The 15,060-nt window shown below is 42.6% G+C and overlaps 1 protein-coding gene across 7 annotated transcripts in view; it reads right to left on the bottom strand.

Moving 5' to 3' along the window:
* Positions 1 to 15,060, bottom strand: part of RALGPS2 (Ral GEF with PH domain and SH3 binding motif 2) — a 264,748-nt gene that overhangs the window by 38,429 nt on the left and 211,259 nt on the right. For 5 of the 7 annotated variants that reach the window (XM_074961031.1, XM_074961026.1, XM_074961025.1 and 2 more), the window contains 2 exons: positions 8,167 to 8,221; positions 1,328 to 1,405 (listed from right to left, as the gene is read on the bottom strand). In XM_074961031.1, the coding sequence (XP_074817132.1) occupies positions 1,328 to 1,405; positions 8,167 to 8,221 (133 nt within the window). Of the gene's footprint in view, positions 1 to 1,327; positions 1,406 to 2,919; positions 7,333 to 8,166; positions 8,222 to 15,060 lie in introns of those variants that run through there. The other 2 variants (XM_074961032.1, XM_074961029.1) reach the window with 2 other exon arrangements.

Here is a 15,060-nt window from a genome sequence, read left to right as displayed (position 1 = left end):
CAACTATAACTAATTCTAATTGGTAAATGGTCATAGATTTGTCATTACCCCCTGAACAAGCAATGCTGTATCACTGTTGCAATTTTTTATTAGAATCTTTTCCTAAGTCCTAGTGGGAAAAACTGGATTTTTTATTAGAATCATCTGAGTCAGTCAAATTACAAAAAATAAAATTAAAAATCCACAGCAAAAGCTCAACAAAACATGCACAATTTAATTATAAGATATTTGAGAGCAGTAAAGGAACATCAATAATAGAGAGCAGAAAATCTGGCCCACAGAAGTAAATTGTGGGTGTTTTAATGCAGTTGATGTGCTATTAATTCCCTATCAATCTATATGGTGCCCAAAAAGAATATGCCAAGAACAGATGCCTGGTATTGTGAAAAGGAAACCAAACTTTATTAAAAGTGAGCAACTGACTGGCTTACAAATTATTTGAAAACAGGAAAGATTCTTATTTTCACAACAGGGATTATTCCAGTTTATATCAACCAGTTTACATAATTAAATTGGTGTATGCATCAGCTCTCTAGAAATATGCTGAGAAACTACAAATTTCTGACATCTGTTGAAGTAAACCAGAATTAATCCATTAACCCATCACAACATTTATGCATATGCAAAACAACTCAGAAATCTGGCAAACATTTTCACTACAGCTACTAATTGACAGTGATACACTGACAAATTTGGACACTGATATGAACGTGAATTTAACTCAATTACAAGTAACACTCGCTACTCATTAATACATAGGAGTTATTCTCTTCTCTTTTACAACTACAGTACCACACCGCTGCAGACAGAGTTGTAATTTAATTAGGCAATGAAAAGCTGAGTGAGCATGCAGTTTTATATATAGTGCTATTTAAAATGAGTCTGGCCACACGGAGGGCCAATTTTAACTCATGACTTGCAATTTAACCAAGTTAGCCATTTTGTTCAATGAAGAATTATTAACGAAGAAAACACCTTGGAAGCAGTTTTGAGCACAACAAGTACGCTTTGTTGCCAACATGGTTTCTACCACCACCCACATAGTGTTACACTGTTAAAAAGCTACTTATAGTAAAGCACCTTTAAGTCTTGATGTAGAGATACAATATTTAGAAACTGGATAGGCAGAACAGAATGAACCAGAGCCTGTATGATGAAACAGATCAAATCACAGAAGAGAAAATTTCTGTTTTAAGGATCACTACCTTAATTTTGCCTTGAAAGTCAGAAAGACCAGAAATGTCAGAGGACACCCACTTAATTATCAAGCCAGTCACCAACACCAGAGGAAAAATCTGTGACCCCTGGGTGTAGGGGATTATTGTACCTGCTGGCCTTCATGTGGCCTCGATAGCCATTTCGTGCCACTCTTGTCACCGGACCGAGAGAATGGTATAATCTGTTCCTGTTGGATTCCATTATAAATTGTATATATTACATATACTTTTATCCACACAAGCAGCATAATTTGCTAGAACAGTGTAATAAAGTCTCTCTTGTGCCACATAACTACCACTCCTACATTAAGCAGTAGTGGACGATTTCATTAGGAAAAAACATGCAGTGGTAGATGTCAAAATTTACATTTCTTATTTGAACAGATGTTCTTGATGTCACTGCTCATAGCACTGGGGTATTTTTATTGTCATCTCAATTAATGGGTTTTGAGACCAGAAAAGCTTCTTTTAACTCACAAAATAAAAATGAAAATACTATAAGGAACTAGGTTGCAAACTGCTGCCTTTAATGCTGACTATAGATACTGCTACATACTCTGTGACAAGAAGCAAAGGGCAATAAGGCCCCTAAACTTAGATACAGGCACACAAGCAACCGTAGTTAGAGGAATACAAAGACTTCTTAACTAAATCCTGAGTATAGGCACCATTTCCAAATCAACCACTGAAGCCAACAACTTACAAAGAAAATCACATACAGTCTGCTATGAGACAATATCTATTTAATATTAAAACAGATTAAAAACAGATACTTCACTTGGATACACCTTTATTGGCTGGGGAAAGTCAACAAAGCAAAATCTTATTAGTGAATGATATTTGTGGCTTAATATATTATGGTTCCAAGGTCAAATGCAAATTATTTAAACTCTAAGAGACAGCAAACTTGTAATATCTCAATGCTTCAGTTTAAAGGGAGTATAAACGTTACATAGGAAGTTTTAAATTTTGGAGCCCTTCACTACTACTTTCAGTACTGCTACCTAATTCCAGCACTTGGTTTCTACACTTATCTTTTGAATATTATTCTGTGCCTGAGTCAAAGCTGGTTATATAGGGCCAGATCGTTAGCTAGTGTAAATTGTTGTAGCTCCACTGAAGTCAATGGTGGTATGTTGATTAATTAATAGCAGTACTGAAGAAAACACAGTAATATCAAAAAGGTTAAACAAAATATAAAGTTTACATTCCCTTACCAACTCAAATAATTTCATATGCTGTAATAAGAATCCTCGCCATAGATGTACTATAAGTATAAATTTCCACCCTATTCTCCCTCCCAAGGAAACTGTGTTCTAAATAACTAATCTCTGCCCTTCAGCAACACAGGTATCTTTCAATTTGCAAAATTTGATAAGGTCAGGTTTTTTTTTTAATTTCTAAAAACCCCTAATGATTTAGAGAGCTAAACTTTTATGCTTACAATTTTTAAAAATTAAATATAACTGTTACATCAACAACATATATAGATCAGAGGTTTGTGACTTGCATCCATCTTCCATGTAAATGATGGAAATAAGCTTTGTTCTAATCTTTAAATTTGTCTTTGCATAACAAGGAATCAATCAGTCTGGATAAAAACTATATTAGGAAAATTGCCCACCAGCACTTGAGATGACAGACCACTGGTCTATCTACATACTGAGGTACAACCTCCTAGAGGAGGGAACACACTTGACAAAATTTTGCTGACAATATAATTGAGGGGAAATGGTGATTAGATCTGGTTTATATCTTAGCCAAAACTGAACAGAATTTCAAGAGACACAGAAAAAGGCACTTCTCTAGCCTGAAGGCTTTCTCCCTGATGAACTTCAAAAGCCTGCTTCAAACAAAAGGAGTGTCAGAGCTTTAAAAAAGTCACAAGAACTTTTTATAATGGAAAGCCTTAGGTAACCTAAATATAACTGTCACTACGAGGCAGAGAAAATCCAGACTGATCTATTCCCTGCCATAAAGCAACAAATTGTAGGTAAGGACAAAATTGTTTCATTTTCATACACAAGTAATCCATCAGTCTGGAAATGGAATATTAGGAATTAGAAAGCAGTCAGAAACTCAGAAGAGGGAGGGACAGAAAGTCAAACAGAGATCAAGGGACGATGGCAATCTGCAAGATACTACAACCAAAGCCAGCAGCTGAAGAGGATGAGACATTCAAACGTGTTTTATAAATGAGTGAAAAGATGCCAGGCCGTCATTTTGCAGCGTTTCTCATAAGAAGCTGTATTTCCCTCTGTCCATCAAATAGAAAGAGATTTTAAAGAATTAGTTCAAACTAAATAGAGGAGTTTCACCTGCTCATCTATACACTTCTACAAGTCCTGCTCAGACTTATTGAAAGATTGTGGCTTTTGATCTTGCTCTGCCTGAGTAGAATAACATCTTGGCAGACATCCAGATGATGCCACTTTATTTCACTAGGATGGGAACAATTGGGGGAAATAAAGGGAGTGAAATATACCAATTTAAATGGTAAGGAGAAACAACATTGAGTAAAAATCCTAGATGATGTTGTCTTGAGAACCACTTTACCAGGAAAAAAAGAAAAAGTTATTCATGACAAGGCATTGAATTCACTGGCCCTCCTTGAAGAAGTAATGACAACAACGAAGGCAACTGACAAGAAAAGACAACAAAGTCATAGCCATTAGTTCAAAGGGCTGTTGTATCAATTGTCTCTGTACTAAGTTGATCTCCCAGCTGGTTGCAGGAGCTTTAATTGAGAGATGTAATTCTGACCATGTTTTAGTTACTTCTGAGGGCATTCTGTGCCAAAAAATTAAAAATTCTGCACCAAAAATAAAAATTCTGTGCACAATATTTTAAAATTCTGCAAATTTTATTTGTCAAATAAATGTGGAGGCTCCAGCACGGCACTGGGGAGCACAGGCCACTGGCTGCACAGAGTTGGGAGATCACTGTCCAGCCCCCACATTCCTCCAGACATGGACTCAGCGGTGAGGTTGCACTCAACCATGACACAGCACAAGGTCCAGACCTGCCCCAGAAACACCCCAGGGCCCTGCCCCTCCATGCCAGGTACACCAGGTGTGGGCAGGCAGGCTCAGCAAGGCAGGATCCAAGCGTTGAAGGGCTTAGTTTGGGGGGGATAGGTGTGGGTTGAGAGGATCGTGTGCGGGGCAATTTGCATGTGGGCAGCTCATTGGAGGATCTGGATGCGCAGGGGCTTGTGTGTGTGTGTGGGGGGGTTCTGGGTGCAATGGTAATGGGACTCTGCAGGGAGTCCAGGTGAAGGTAGTTGGGACTCAGTGGGGGGGTGTGCATCTGACTGTGGTGGGGAATAGAGCTCAGCAGGGAGGTTTGGGTGGGGCAAGGAGGCTTAGTGAGGGGGGTCCAGATGCTGAAATAGTGGGGCTCAGTGGGGTGGGGATCCAGGTGCAGATGGTTGGGGCTCGGTGGGGTGGAGATCCAGGTGCAGATGGCTTGTCAGGGTAGTCCAGGTTTAGGGGAAGTGGAGCTCATGGGGGGGGGGGGGTTGAGTGCAGAGGGGTGAGGCTCAGTGAGAGAGTGAGTATGAGGGGGTCTGGATGCATGGGAGTTGGGCAGATGGGGGAGCAGCTCCCTGTACAGGGATCCTTGCCCCTGCAGCTGAGGAGTGATGGGTGCAGGAAATGAGGGGAGGGAGTTTGCAGAGCTTCCTGCAGCTGTGGGAGAAATCTGGGGGTGGATCTGACCCAGCCCCGGATGCCGTGCAGGGGAAGAGGAAGTCCCATCATCCACAGCCCAGCTGGGACTAGCAACTGAGCCTGGAGCAGGGTAGGAGCCACCAGCCAGGTCTCCCTCAGTCCCGCCCCTGCAGGAGGGTTATACTGCTGGGGAGGGTTGCATGACCGCTCGTGTCTTCCTTTTGTTTCCCTGTCAGAAAGTCATTTTTCTGTGGGGGAGCAAAGAAATCTGCGGGGGACATAAATTCTGCGCATGTGCAGTGGCACAGAATTCCCCCAGGAGTAATTTAGTGAATCAAGGGACAAGAGGGTAAAAACTAACTGTTTTCCTCACAAATAAGTGGAGGGCTCTTACTGCAGTTACAAGTAAGATACCAAGGAAGTTCCAAAAGTACCTAAGGAAGTTAAGCATCTAACACCCTTAGGCTAGTTTTAGTGAATCTACCAAGTAAGTAGCTAAGACAGCTTTTGACTGACATTGATTCTGAAGTGAGAACATGTTCAACATACAAATCTTTTAAAACACAGCAGATCCTTTCTGGACTGCAAGAGGATCTTGACAAACTGATCCAGATCCCAAAGTTTTTAAAGCTCACTATTCAGTTCCAGACTGCCAGTTTGAACTTCTGAGCCTTGAAAACATATTAAATATTGCATTACCAAGTCTCTGCAAATAGGTAACCTCCACAGAGGACATTTTTCAGGAGAAACAGCATTTGATAAGCAAATAAGGAAGAGGACTCAGGCTCCATCCCTTCTGAATTTTCTGGTTACCTAAGCCAGGAAAGGAAAAAGAATGGGTGTACATAAGATGGTATGTCCACTTTAATTAGAATAACATATCTTCCATATCCTGCTCTCCCAATGCCTCAGATAGAAAAAAATACAATTTCTTGTTGCTTGACGCAAATACATTAATCTGCTGACTCCTCTCACTCTGGAAGATAAACTGAAGGACACCGGCTTTCAGTTCTCTTTCCCTGGCTCTGAACCAGGATGGAGGTGGTAGTCATGAAGGGCATTTGGTGAGTCATGGTTTTGCTAATGGCTAGCAATTCCAACTAATTGATGCTTCTCCTTTGTTCACAAAGGGACCTTTTTCCTTAACAAGAATGGAACTCTGCTATACAACTTTCTAACTGTTCAGGCAGGCACCACAGCGACTTTTAATTTTAGGCATTTCAGTCAAAGCATCCCACATCAAGTTCCTAGCTTTGCTCCACCATTTTAGTGATTGAAAGACATAAGCCATACCTATGAAGGTCTCATACATATTCCCAGTGTTCATAAAGAATCTAAGCCCCTTTCCTGGGATGGGACAAGAGAAAATGTCCTCAAAAAGAGGTTACATCAAATAGAGTCCAAAAAAGCTCACTCCTTGGTCAGGACAGAGGGAAGCATCAAAAGGATGTGGAATTTGGTGATGAATGCAGAATGAAAAATTCTGTGAGGTAGCCATGATGCTCAGTGTGCAAACCCATTTGTCCTGGATAGTTCCAGCCCAGACCTGCAGCAAACTTTTCAACTTGTCCTCAATTGGGGAGAGAGTCTGATCCATCCAATTCTCATTATTTACTGGGAGAGGGACTGGAGATAATCTGCTTTCTTCTGGATTCTTGAGATAAGGGCCATGAGAAGTAGTCTTTTCCTTTGGAGACAAGAAAGGATTAGTTCTGACGTTTTGCTAGAATCTAAGTTTTTTGCCCTTGAGGAAGAAATTTGTGCCTTCCTTGGGCCAGAGGAAGCTTACTCAGATCCATGACTTCTTTCACCACTGTATCTAAGGCTTTCCTATATAATTTTTGGGGATCAAAGGGAATTTGAATCAAATGGACACTCAATATGATACCCACATCTCAGGACCCTACTCAAATGCACTTCCTGGCAAGAGTGGAGCACAGTAGGAAGAGCAGAAAGAAAACCTTGTGATATCACAAGCTGCATCACGTATAGGAATGGGTTATATGCAAGTTCCAGATCCTCTTCTTTCTGAGTTTGTTCTGTTTAAATATCAATACAGATGACTTGAGCACTTCAGAGAATCTCTAAATAATGCTGTATGCTATAGCTGCATGTAGGGTAGCCCAGGAGCAGTCTGCTTCTCTGAAGAGACTGTTCTAGCCTCTCATCCACTGGATGCTTAGGGACTCCTTCCATGGAAATAACAGATTTTATAGGAAGAGATGGTATTGAAGAGTACACCTTTGGTACAAAGCACAACTTAAATCTCTCTCCATAAGGAACTTTGTACAATCTGAACTGCTTTTACAAGACAGAGGCAGACTACTGGGAAGGGATACAGTTCCTGGCTATAAACAAAGTCTTTAGGCCAAAATTTCTATCCATGTCTCCATGCATACATGTGGGCATGGTTACCCCAGTCAGTTTCCAGATTGATGGGTTCCCTGAATATGAGAGAGAAAGAGAGAGAGAGAGAGAGAGAGAATTATAATCCATGTTACCAGCAGACTGTTGGGTGAATAGGTAGTGGGCTCAGTACACTTTATTCATGGTTCAACTTAATAGCTTGCAGGAAAACATTAGGTTTCCAATTTTTACTATTTTCAACTGTAACTATTTAACACCTCATCTCACTCTTGAATACTTGGGGGGTTGGATTACAGTGGTCAATGACACCTGGATAGTGTTCATATACTATGGTAATGAGCATGATATAAAAGTCTACATTACATAGGATAGGTAGTGATAGCTGGGATTGCTTCAGAATTTTCCCAAGTTGCAGACAGAGGAGTATCAGGAGCTGGAGGGGGGAATAGGAGAGAGCAGGCAGCAGAGGAAGGAGCAGCCAGAGCAGCAGGACTTTGGTGGGAATGCAGGGAGACAGGAATACAAGAGATACATAGAGGAGGTCTCAGGGCTAGTGAAGATGTTGAAACAGGAAAGGCACACAATGATGCCAGTATTCATGAAAAGTAAATCTGTCAGGGTTTGGTGGTGGTCCAGTTAATTCAGGAGACAAAGTTGAGCAACAAGCCAGTAATGTGACAAAGCTCTCTGTTAGCTGATAACCAGAAGGTGCTGCCCCCTAAGCTGGCTTGACAAGAACCAAAGGGTACACTGTACTCTAGAAGCAATGGCTGTTACTCAGTTTATTACATAATTGACTCCTACATACCACTAACATTACACTTCATTTGCAAGGAGTTGAGTGATAGGTTTAACTAGTGAGGTCTGAATGGAGTTGGAGATATAGGTTTGGATGTAGCAGTTTTTCTTACCTTTCAAATGCTGGCCACGAAGTCTCTTCACTAAGTTCTGAACCATCACTGCTACCTAAAACCAGAAGGCATAATACTTTGAAACCAACTATTTTATTCCTCAGTTTGTACCATCTGTAGTCTTATTGTTCCAACTGTGACATTTTTTTCCTTATAATTTTTATGAGAGAGATTAGGCAGAAATAAATCTATAACAAACGCTACATAGAAGGTGCTCACTTTAGGAATGACTTAAGAGTTATGGATAAAAAATGTAGGAGATATGGATTTGGAAGAAGACTGGTTCTAGATATCTGCAATATCCAAAGGCTAAAGGGGAGAAGTGTTCTCAAAATTATTGCAACAGTCCCAAATTTTCATCTGTCTATTTCATGCCCAACCTGATGAGCATTTAAAAAGACTTGCTTCTTTAGGTGCCATCACAACACAAAATGTGGTAATTCACTGTCATGACGAACAGATGCAGCTTCACATACAGCAAACACATACAGGAGTAGACTGGAACTTAATCCACTAGCTCCACACTAACTTCACTGAAAGTCTCCAGTATCTTAAAAGCCAATGCTGATTCAGAAACCCTTAATTAACTTTTTTAAGTTAACTGAATTTAACCCAGAGCTGACACTATGCATAAGCAGACTAAGCAATTGCTTAGGGTCCCAAGTAGCTCCCTATTAGGGGCTCCCTATTAATTATTAGTATGTGTTCTGTGTGATGGGGAGGAAATATTCCTGCTTAGGGCCTCCATTGGGCTAGCACCAGCGATGATTTAACTGATATGCTTATTAAAATCATAGAAATATAGGGCTGGAAGGGACCTGAACAAGTCATCTAGTTTATTCCCTATCCCAGGGGTGAGCAAAGTTTTTGGCTACATCGCGGCTGCGAAACTGAATGGAGGGCTGGGTAACCTGGCCCCCGCCCCCTATCTGCCTCCTCCCACTTCCTGCCTCCTGACTCCCCCCCTCAGAACTCCCGACCCATCCAACCCCTCTGCTCCTTGTCCCCTGACCGCCCCACTCCTGGGACTCCACACCCCCATCAACCCCCTCCCCTCCCTCCCCCCCGCTCCCTGTCCCCTATCCACACCCCTTCCCCCTGACAGGCTCCCAGGGACTCCCACGCATATCCAACCTCCCCATTCCCCAGAACCTCCGGCCCCTGCTCCCTGTCTGCCCTCCCCCCCCCGGGACCCCTTGCCCAACACCACCACCCCCCATTCCCGACCCCCTTACTATGCTGCTCAGAGCAGCAGGAGCTCGCAGCCCCGCCGGTGCCAGCCACACTGCCTGGTAGGAGCAGCGGGCCAGAGTGCTGGCGGTGAGGTGAGGTTGCGGGGGAGGAAGGACAGCAGGGGAGGGGCCAAGGGCTAGTCTCCACAGCCAGGAGCTCAAGGGCCAGGTAGGATGGTCCCGCCTGCCGGATGTGGCCTGCAGGCCGTAGTTTGCCCACCTCTGCCTAGACTAAGCAAACAATTAGGTTTAATTGCTTAAAAATAATTTTTCATGTTTCAGGAAAGTGAGGTGTATTGTCAGACTATTAGTGTATCCGTTTTGCTCCTCAGAACATATGGGATGGAGATGACAGATTCTGTAAAGACTAATAAATAAATGTGACCATATGGAGGTGTTGTTGGCAGCTCCATAGTACTGAGATATGCAGTGACAATGGTGACTAAATCCCATAGTCAAGTCTGAAAATTAGGTATATAATCAGAAAATTGATGCCAGTTTCTCCTATGGTTAATTTTCTGGTTATCACTTCTGGAACCTGAAGTCATTTCAAATGACCTCCTTTTGAAATGTGCACCTACTCTATTTTTTTTCTCAGATCCCTCTAACTTAGAGATTGCTTGGCCTTAACAGCTGAAACTAAGTATATGTACAAATTCAGTATAAAAGGGAGTTGGCATAATTACTCCACCTCCGTGAGAGGCGGAAGTTTTGTCGGCAAGACAGCATTCCCACTGACATAGCGCCAGTGTGGACAGCTTAGATCACTGTAACTTGCACCGCTCGGGGTGGGGTGGGGGGATCTTTTTCATACTCCTGAGTGACACAAGCTAGATTGATTTACGCAGTAGTGTAGACCTGCCCTTAGTTGACTGGGCCTAAAGAACTTATGTTGTCAACCAAGATTTCAGGGGGCTCTCCCATTCTTCACAGGCCCAGGAAATGCTCATGACATATGAGCACCCTGGGCTTTCTTTTTAAGCTCACTAGCTAAGTAACTAACAACAAAAATAATCCCCAAAAATGCAGAAAAACAAGAACTGATGATGAGGGAAGTATTTAGGGCACTGAGCGAATTCAAGTTTGTGTGCACCTTCAGCAGACAAAAGGGACACTTCCTTTCATACCCTCAGAATTCTGAACAAGCAGAGAGGGAGTAAAGGTCACAACAGTTATTGCTCTCTAGAATTTTTTGGAAGCACATGGCACAAGAACCTTGATATCACAAGCGGGAATATGCAGAAGCCACCTCAAAGTAGTAATAAATATTGTCCTTAAATATTTGATAGCAAGGGTCATAGAATAGGCATATAAATTATAATATTTCCTTACCTTAAGGTTCAGGAGGATTTTTAATAATAAAAATTGGAATTAAAAAAAAAATCAGCCAATATGTGGAGGGAGCACATTGTATCATTCTTCAAGAATCCCCTTAGGACAGCAGTGCCCAAACTACGGCCCACAGAGCATTTCATAAGGTCAGTGGCCTGCTTCAACACAATATACTAATGGCTGTTTCATTATCGTTTTATCATGTTTACATCATTTTAGTTTACAAAAGTGTGCAAAGAGACAATACTGTACATAGAAACAAACTATCTAAATACATATGAAACAAGCTGAACTTAAAATAAGTCAACAGGGGTGACTTTAAATCCTATTAAAATATGTAAAATCTGTTTGGCCAACACAAGGTTGGGCAGCACTGCTCTAGGAATCCACAGGACTCCAAAGAACTGCATGAAGTCCTTCAGGGCCGGAAGGGATGGGTGACACAAAACACAGGGCTCTTGAGGGAGGAAAGAATAAAAGAAGGGGGAGAAGAGTGTACAGGTTTCCAAGAGGGGTTTGGACAACCCTGTTGTTACCCACTTTCTCATTCTCACTATTTTTGTTTCCAGTGGGAGAACAATTTTTTTAAAAGCTTTTTTAAATGTTGTTTTGCCTACCTACTGAACACAATTCAGTGCTTTAAAGATGCAAAGAGCTATATTATTGCTATTATGTCACATACACACAATGCAGAATCTTAAAAAGAACACATGAAATAAAAGGATTCACAAAATAAGACTATATCTGGGGTAGAAAATATATTACTAAAGATTTCCTTGTGGCTCCCTAATGCTTGTCCTTTAAGCATTGTACATTTATGCAGCTGAGTGGAAGGAAACAGAAGTCTACTTAGCTTGGTGTATTTGCCAAAGGACACTGGATTGTGAGCTTGTTTCTTCTTATTTTGTTTCCCCACCAAACTTCCCTCCTTTGGGTATTTCTAACTTTTATTCTGCATCTTTTCCTCTTCTGTTTGATATGTTTCATTGCAATTTCTCTATTTGGGGTGGTGTGGTCATGTACTTTGTATAATTTAAACTGAATTTTTAATTACAGCTTAAAACAGGTCTTTCCAGGCCCAATTGTAGGAGATATAAAAAGTGTTTTAAAATACCATGTGTTTAATTCAGAGGCAAGTCTAACATTGATGGGAATCTAAATTTGTGCCTTTTACACTTGATTTTGGGCCCCTGAGTGTATAAGTCACATCAATACAGAGTCCTTTAGTGGACTGGCATCTCCCAAAGTCCACTGTCAGTTAAGTGTTTCTTGATTGGGCACTTATTCTGAATAGTCCTTTCTCAAGAAGCTGACCAAATGCTTAGAATCAAACACATTGAGATACAAGTACATAGCCTAACCCTAACCCGTTCCTTCTCCACTGCAGAGTAAAGTAATAAAACTCCAAAGCAGAAGTGAGGAGGGAGGGTAGTGGAGCACCCACAGGGGGACACATCTTGAAGAACCTCTGTTACCGCACAAGGTGAGTAATGTTCTCTTCTTCTTTGAGTGATGTCCCTGTGGGTGCTCCACTTTAGTTGACTTCAGAGCAGTGCCCTCCGGTGGAAGGAAGGCGCTTCAGAGTGGAAGTCATAACAGATGAAAGTACAGTAGGTCTGAATATGGGCTGGATGTATGCACTACAAGGTGGGTAGAAAGTTGGCTAGATTGTCGGGCTCAATGGGTAGTGATCAATGGCTCCATGTCTAGTTGGCAGCCGGTATCTAGCGGAGCGCCCCAAGGGTCGGTCCTGGGGCCGGTTTTGTTCAATATCTTCATTAATGATCTGGAGGATGGTGTGGATTGCACCCTCAGCAAGTTTGCGGATGACACTAACCTGGGAGGAGTGGTAGATACACTGGAGGGTACGGATAGGATACAGAGGGACCTAGACAAATTACAGGACTGGGCCAAAAGAAATCTGATGAGGTTCAACAAGGACAAGTGCAGAGTCCTGCACTTAGGACGGAAGAATCCAATGCACCGCTACAGACTAGGGACCGAATGGCTAGGCAGCAGTTCTGCAGAGAAGGATCTAGGGGTGACAGTGGACGAGAAGCTGGATATGAGTCAACAGTGTGCCCTTGTTGCCAAGAAGGCCAATGGCATTCTGGGGTGTATAAGTAGGGGCACTGCCAGCAGATCGAGGGATGTGATTGTTCCCCTCTATTCGACATTGGTGAGGCCTCATCTGGAGTCCTGTGTCCAATTTTGGGCCCCACACTACAAGAAGGATGTGGAAAAATTGGAGAGAGTCCAGCGAAGGGCAACAAAAATGATTAGGGGACTGGAACACATGAGGTATGAGGAGAGGCTGAGGGAACTGGGATTGTTTAGTCTACGGAAGAGAAGAATGAGGGGGGATTTGATAGCTGCTTTTAACTACCTGAAAGGTGGATCCAAAGAGGATGGATCTAGACTATTCTCAGTGATAGCAGATGACAGGACAAGGAGTAATGGTCTCAAGTTGCAGTGGGGGAGGTTTAGGTTGGATATTAGGAAAAACTTTTTCACCAGGAGGGTGGTGAAACACTGGAATGCGTTACCTAGGGAGGTGGTGGAATCCCCTTCCTTAGAAGTTTTTAAGGTCAGGCTTGACAAAGCCCTGGCTGGGATGATTTAGTTGGGATTGGTCCTGCTCTGGGGAGAGGGTTGGACTAGATGGCCTCCAGAGGTCCCTTCCAACTCTGTTATTCTATGATTCTATGAATAGAGTATCAGAAGACGCATGTTGTTGCAAAGCACAATATTGGGTAAATGTGTGTGGAGAGGCTCAGGTTGCGGCCCTACAGATTTCAATGATGGGAATATTATTAAGAAATGCTATGGAGGCTGATAGGCCTCTGGTAGAACGCGTGCAGATCCCCATGCGGATTGTTGTTCATGCTGGAGGTAGCACAGTTTTATGCAGTCTGATATTCATTTGGATAGACGTTGTTTGGAAATGGCATTACTGTTTGATCATTCAGTGATTGAAACAAACAGTTTTGGAGATCTGCGGAAAGATTTTGTTCTATCATTGTAGAAGGTGATAGCCCTGCGAACATCCAGGGTGTGTAATCTGGACTGTCATTTGTCCACGTGTGGTTTAGGAAAAAATGTCTGTAAGTGTATTGGTTGGTTGAGGTGAAAGGATGAGACAACTTTAGATAGGAACTTGGGATGTGATCTGAGGGCTACTTTATCTTTGAAAAAGATTGTGTAAGGAGGGTAAGCCATGAGAGCTGACAGTTCTCCCACCCTTCTGGCGAATGTAATGGCCACTAGGAATGCAACCTTCATGGAAAGATGTAGGGGGGAGCTTGTAGCATGGGATCAAAGGGAGGGCCAGTGAGGGCATGGAGGACTAAGTTGAGGTCCCATGCTGCAGTGGAATTCCAAATATCCAGGTAGGAATTGGAGAGGCCCTTAAGAAAACGTTTAGTGAACAGATGCATAAAAGTAGAGAATCCATGTACTTTAAGATGGAACGCTGTGATGGCTGATAGATGGATACGAATGGAACTCATGGAAATGCCAGTCAGTTTGAGTTCCAGGAAGTAGTCTAGAATGAGAGATAAAGGGGCTGAGAGAGGTTCCGTCTGTTTTTGTCAGCACCATGAGTCAAATTGCCTCCACTTATGTATGTATGAGAGTCTGGTAGTTGTCCTACAACTGTTCAAAAGATGTTTGTACATCTGCAGAACATGTCATTTCAGGGTCTAAAAGTCATGCAGCAACCACACTTTGAGATGGAGTCACTGGGGATCTGGATAGATGACGCGATCTGCGTCTTGTGATAGTAGCCAAGGTAGAAGCGACAGTGTGCGTGGTGGGCAAACCGCCATGTGGAGGAGGTAAGGGTACCATGTTTGTCGTGACCTTGTGGGGGCTATTAGGATCACTCTGGATCTGTCTCATTTGCTCTTGTGAAGCACGTGGCTAGGAGGGGGGTGGGAGGGAAGGCGTATAGTAGGAGAGTATTCCATTTGATGAGAAAGGCATTGCCCAGATAGCATGGAGCAGAACTGGGGGCATTTGGTGTTTTGCACAGTTGCAAAAAGATCCATAGTTGGAAAACCCCACCCCATGTTCGGAAAATGTCTAGGAGTACTGGTGTGTTCAGCTCCCACTCATGGTCCTGGTAAAACTTCCTGCTTAGGGTATCTGTCATTGTGTTCAAGCAGCCAGGAAGGTATGAAGCCATAATACATTGTGCTTGATGCACCAGTGCCAAAGCACATGGCTTCCACACAGCAGGAGTGTGATCACACTCCCCCTTGTCTGTTAAGTAGAACATACAAGCTACATTGTCCGTGAGAATCTGTACCATCTTGTCTCTGATTAGCGG

This window comes from Natator depressus, chromosome 8 (assembly GCF_965152275.1).
Source record: "Natator depressus isolate rNatDep1 chromosome 8, rNatDep2.hap1, whole genome shotgun sequence".
In the NCBI taxonomy this organism is placed as follows: Eukaryota; Metazoa; Chordata; order Testudines; family Cheloniidae; genus Natator; species Natator depressus.
Note: the sequence above shows the minus strand (reverse complement) of the source record. Positions and strands in the feature narration are given on the sequence as shown.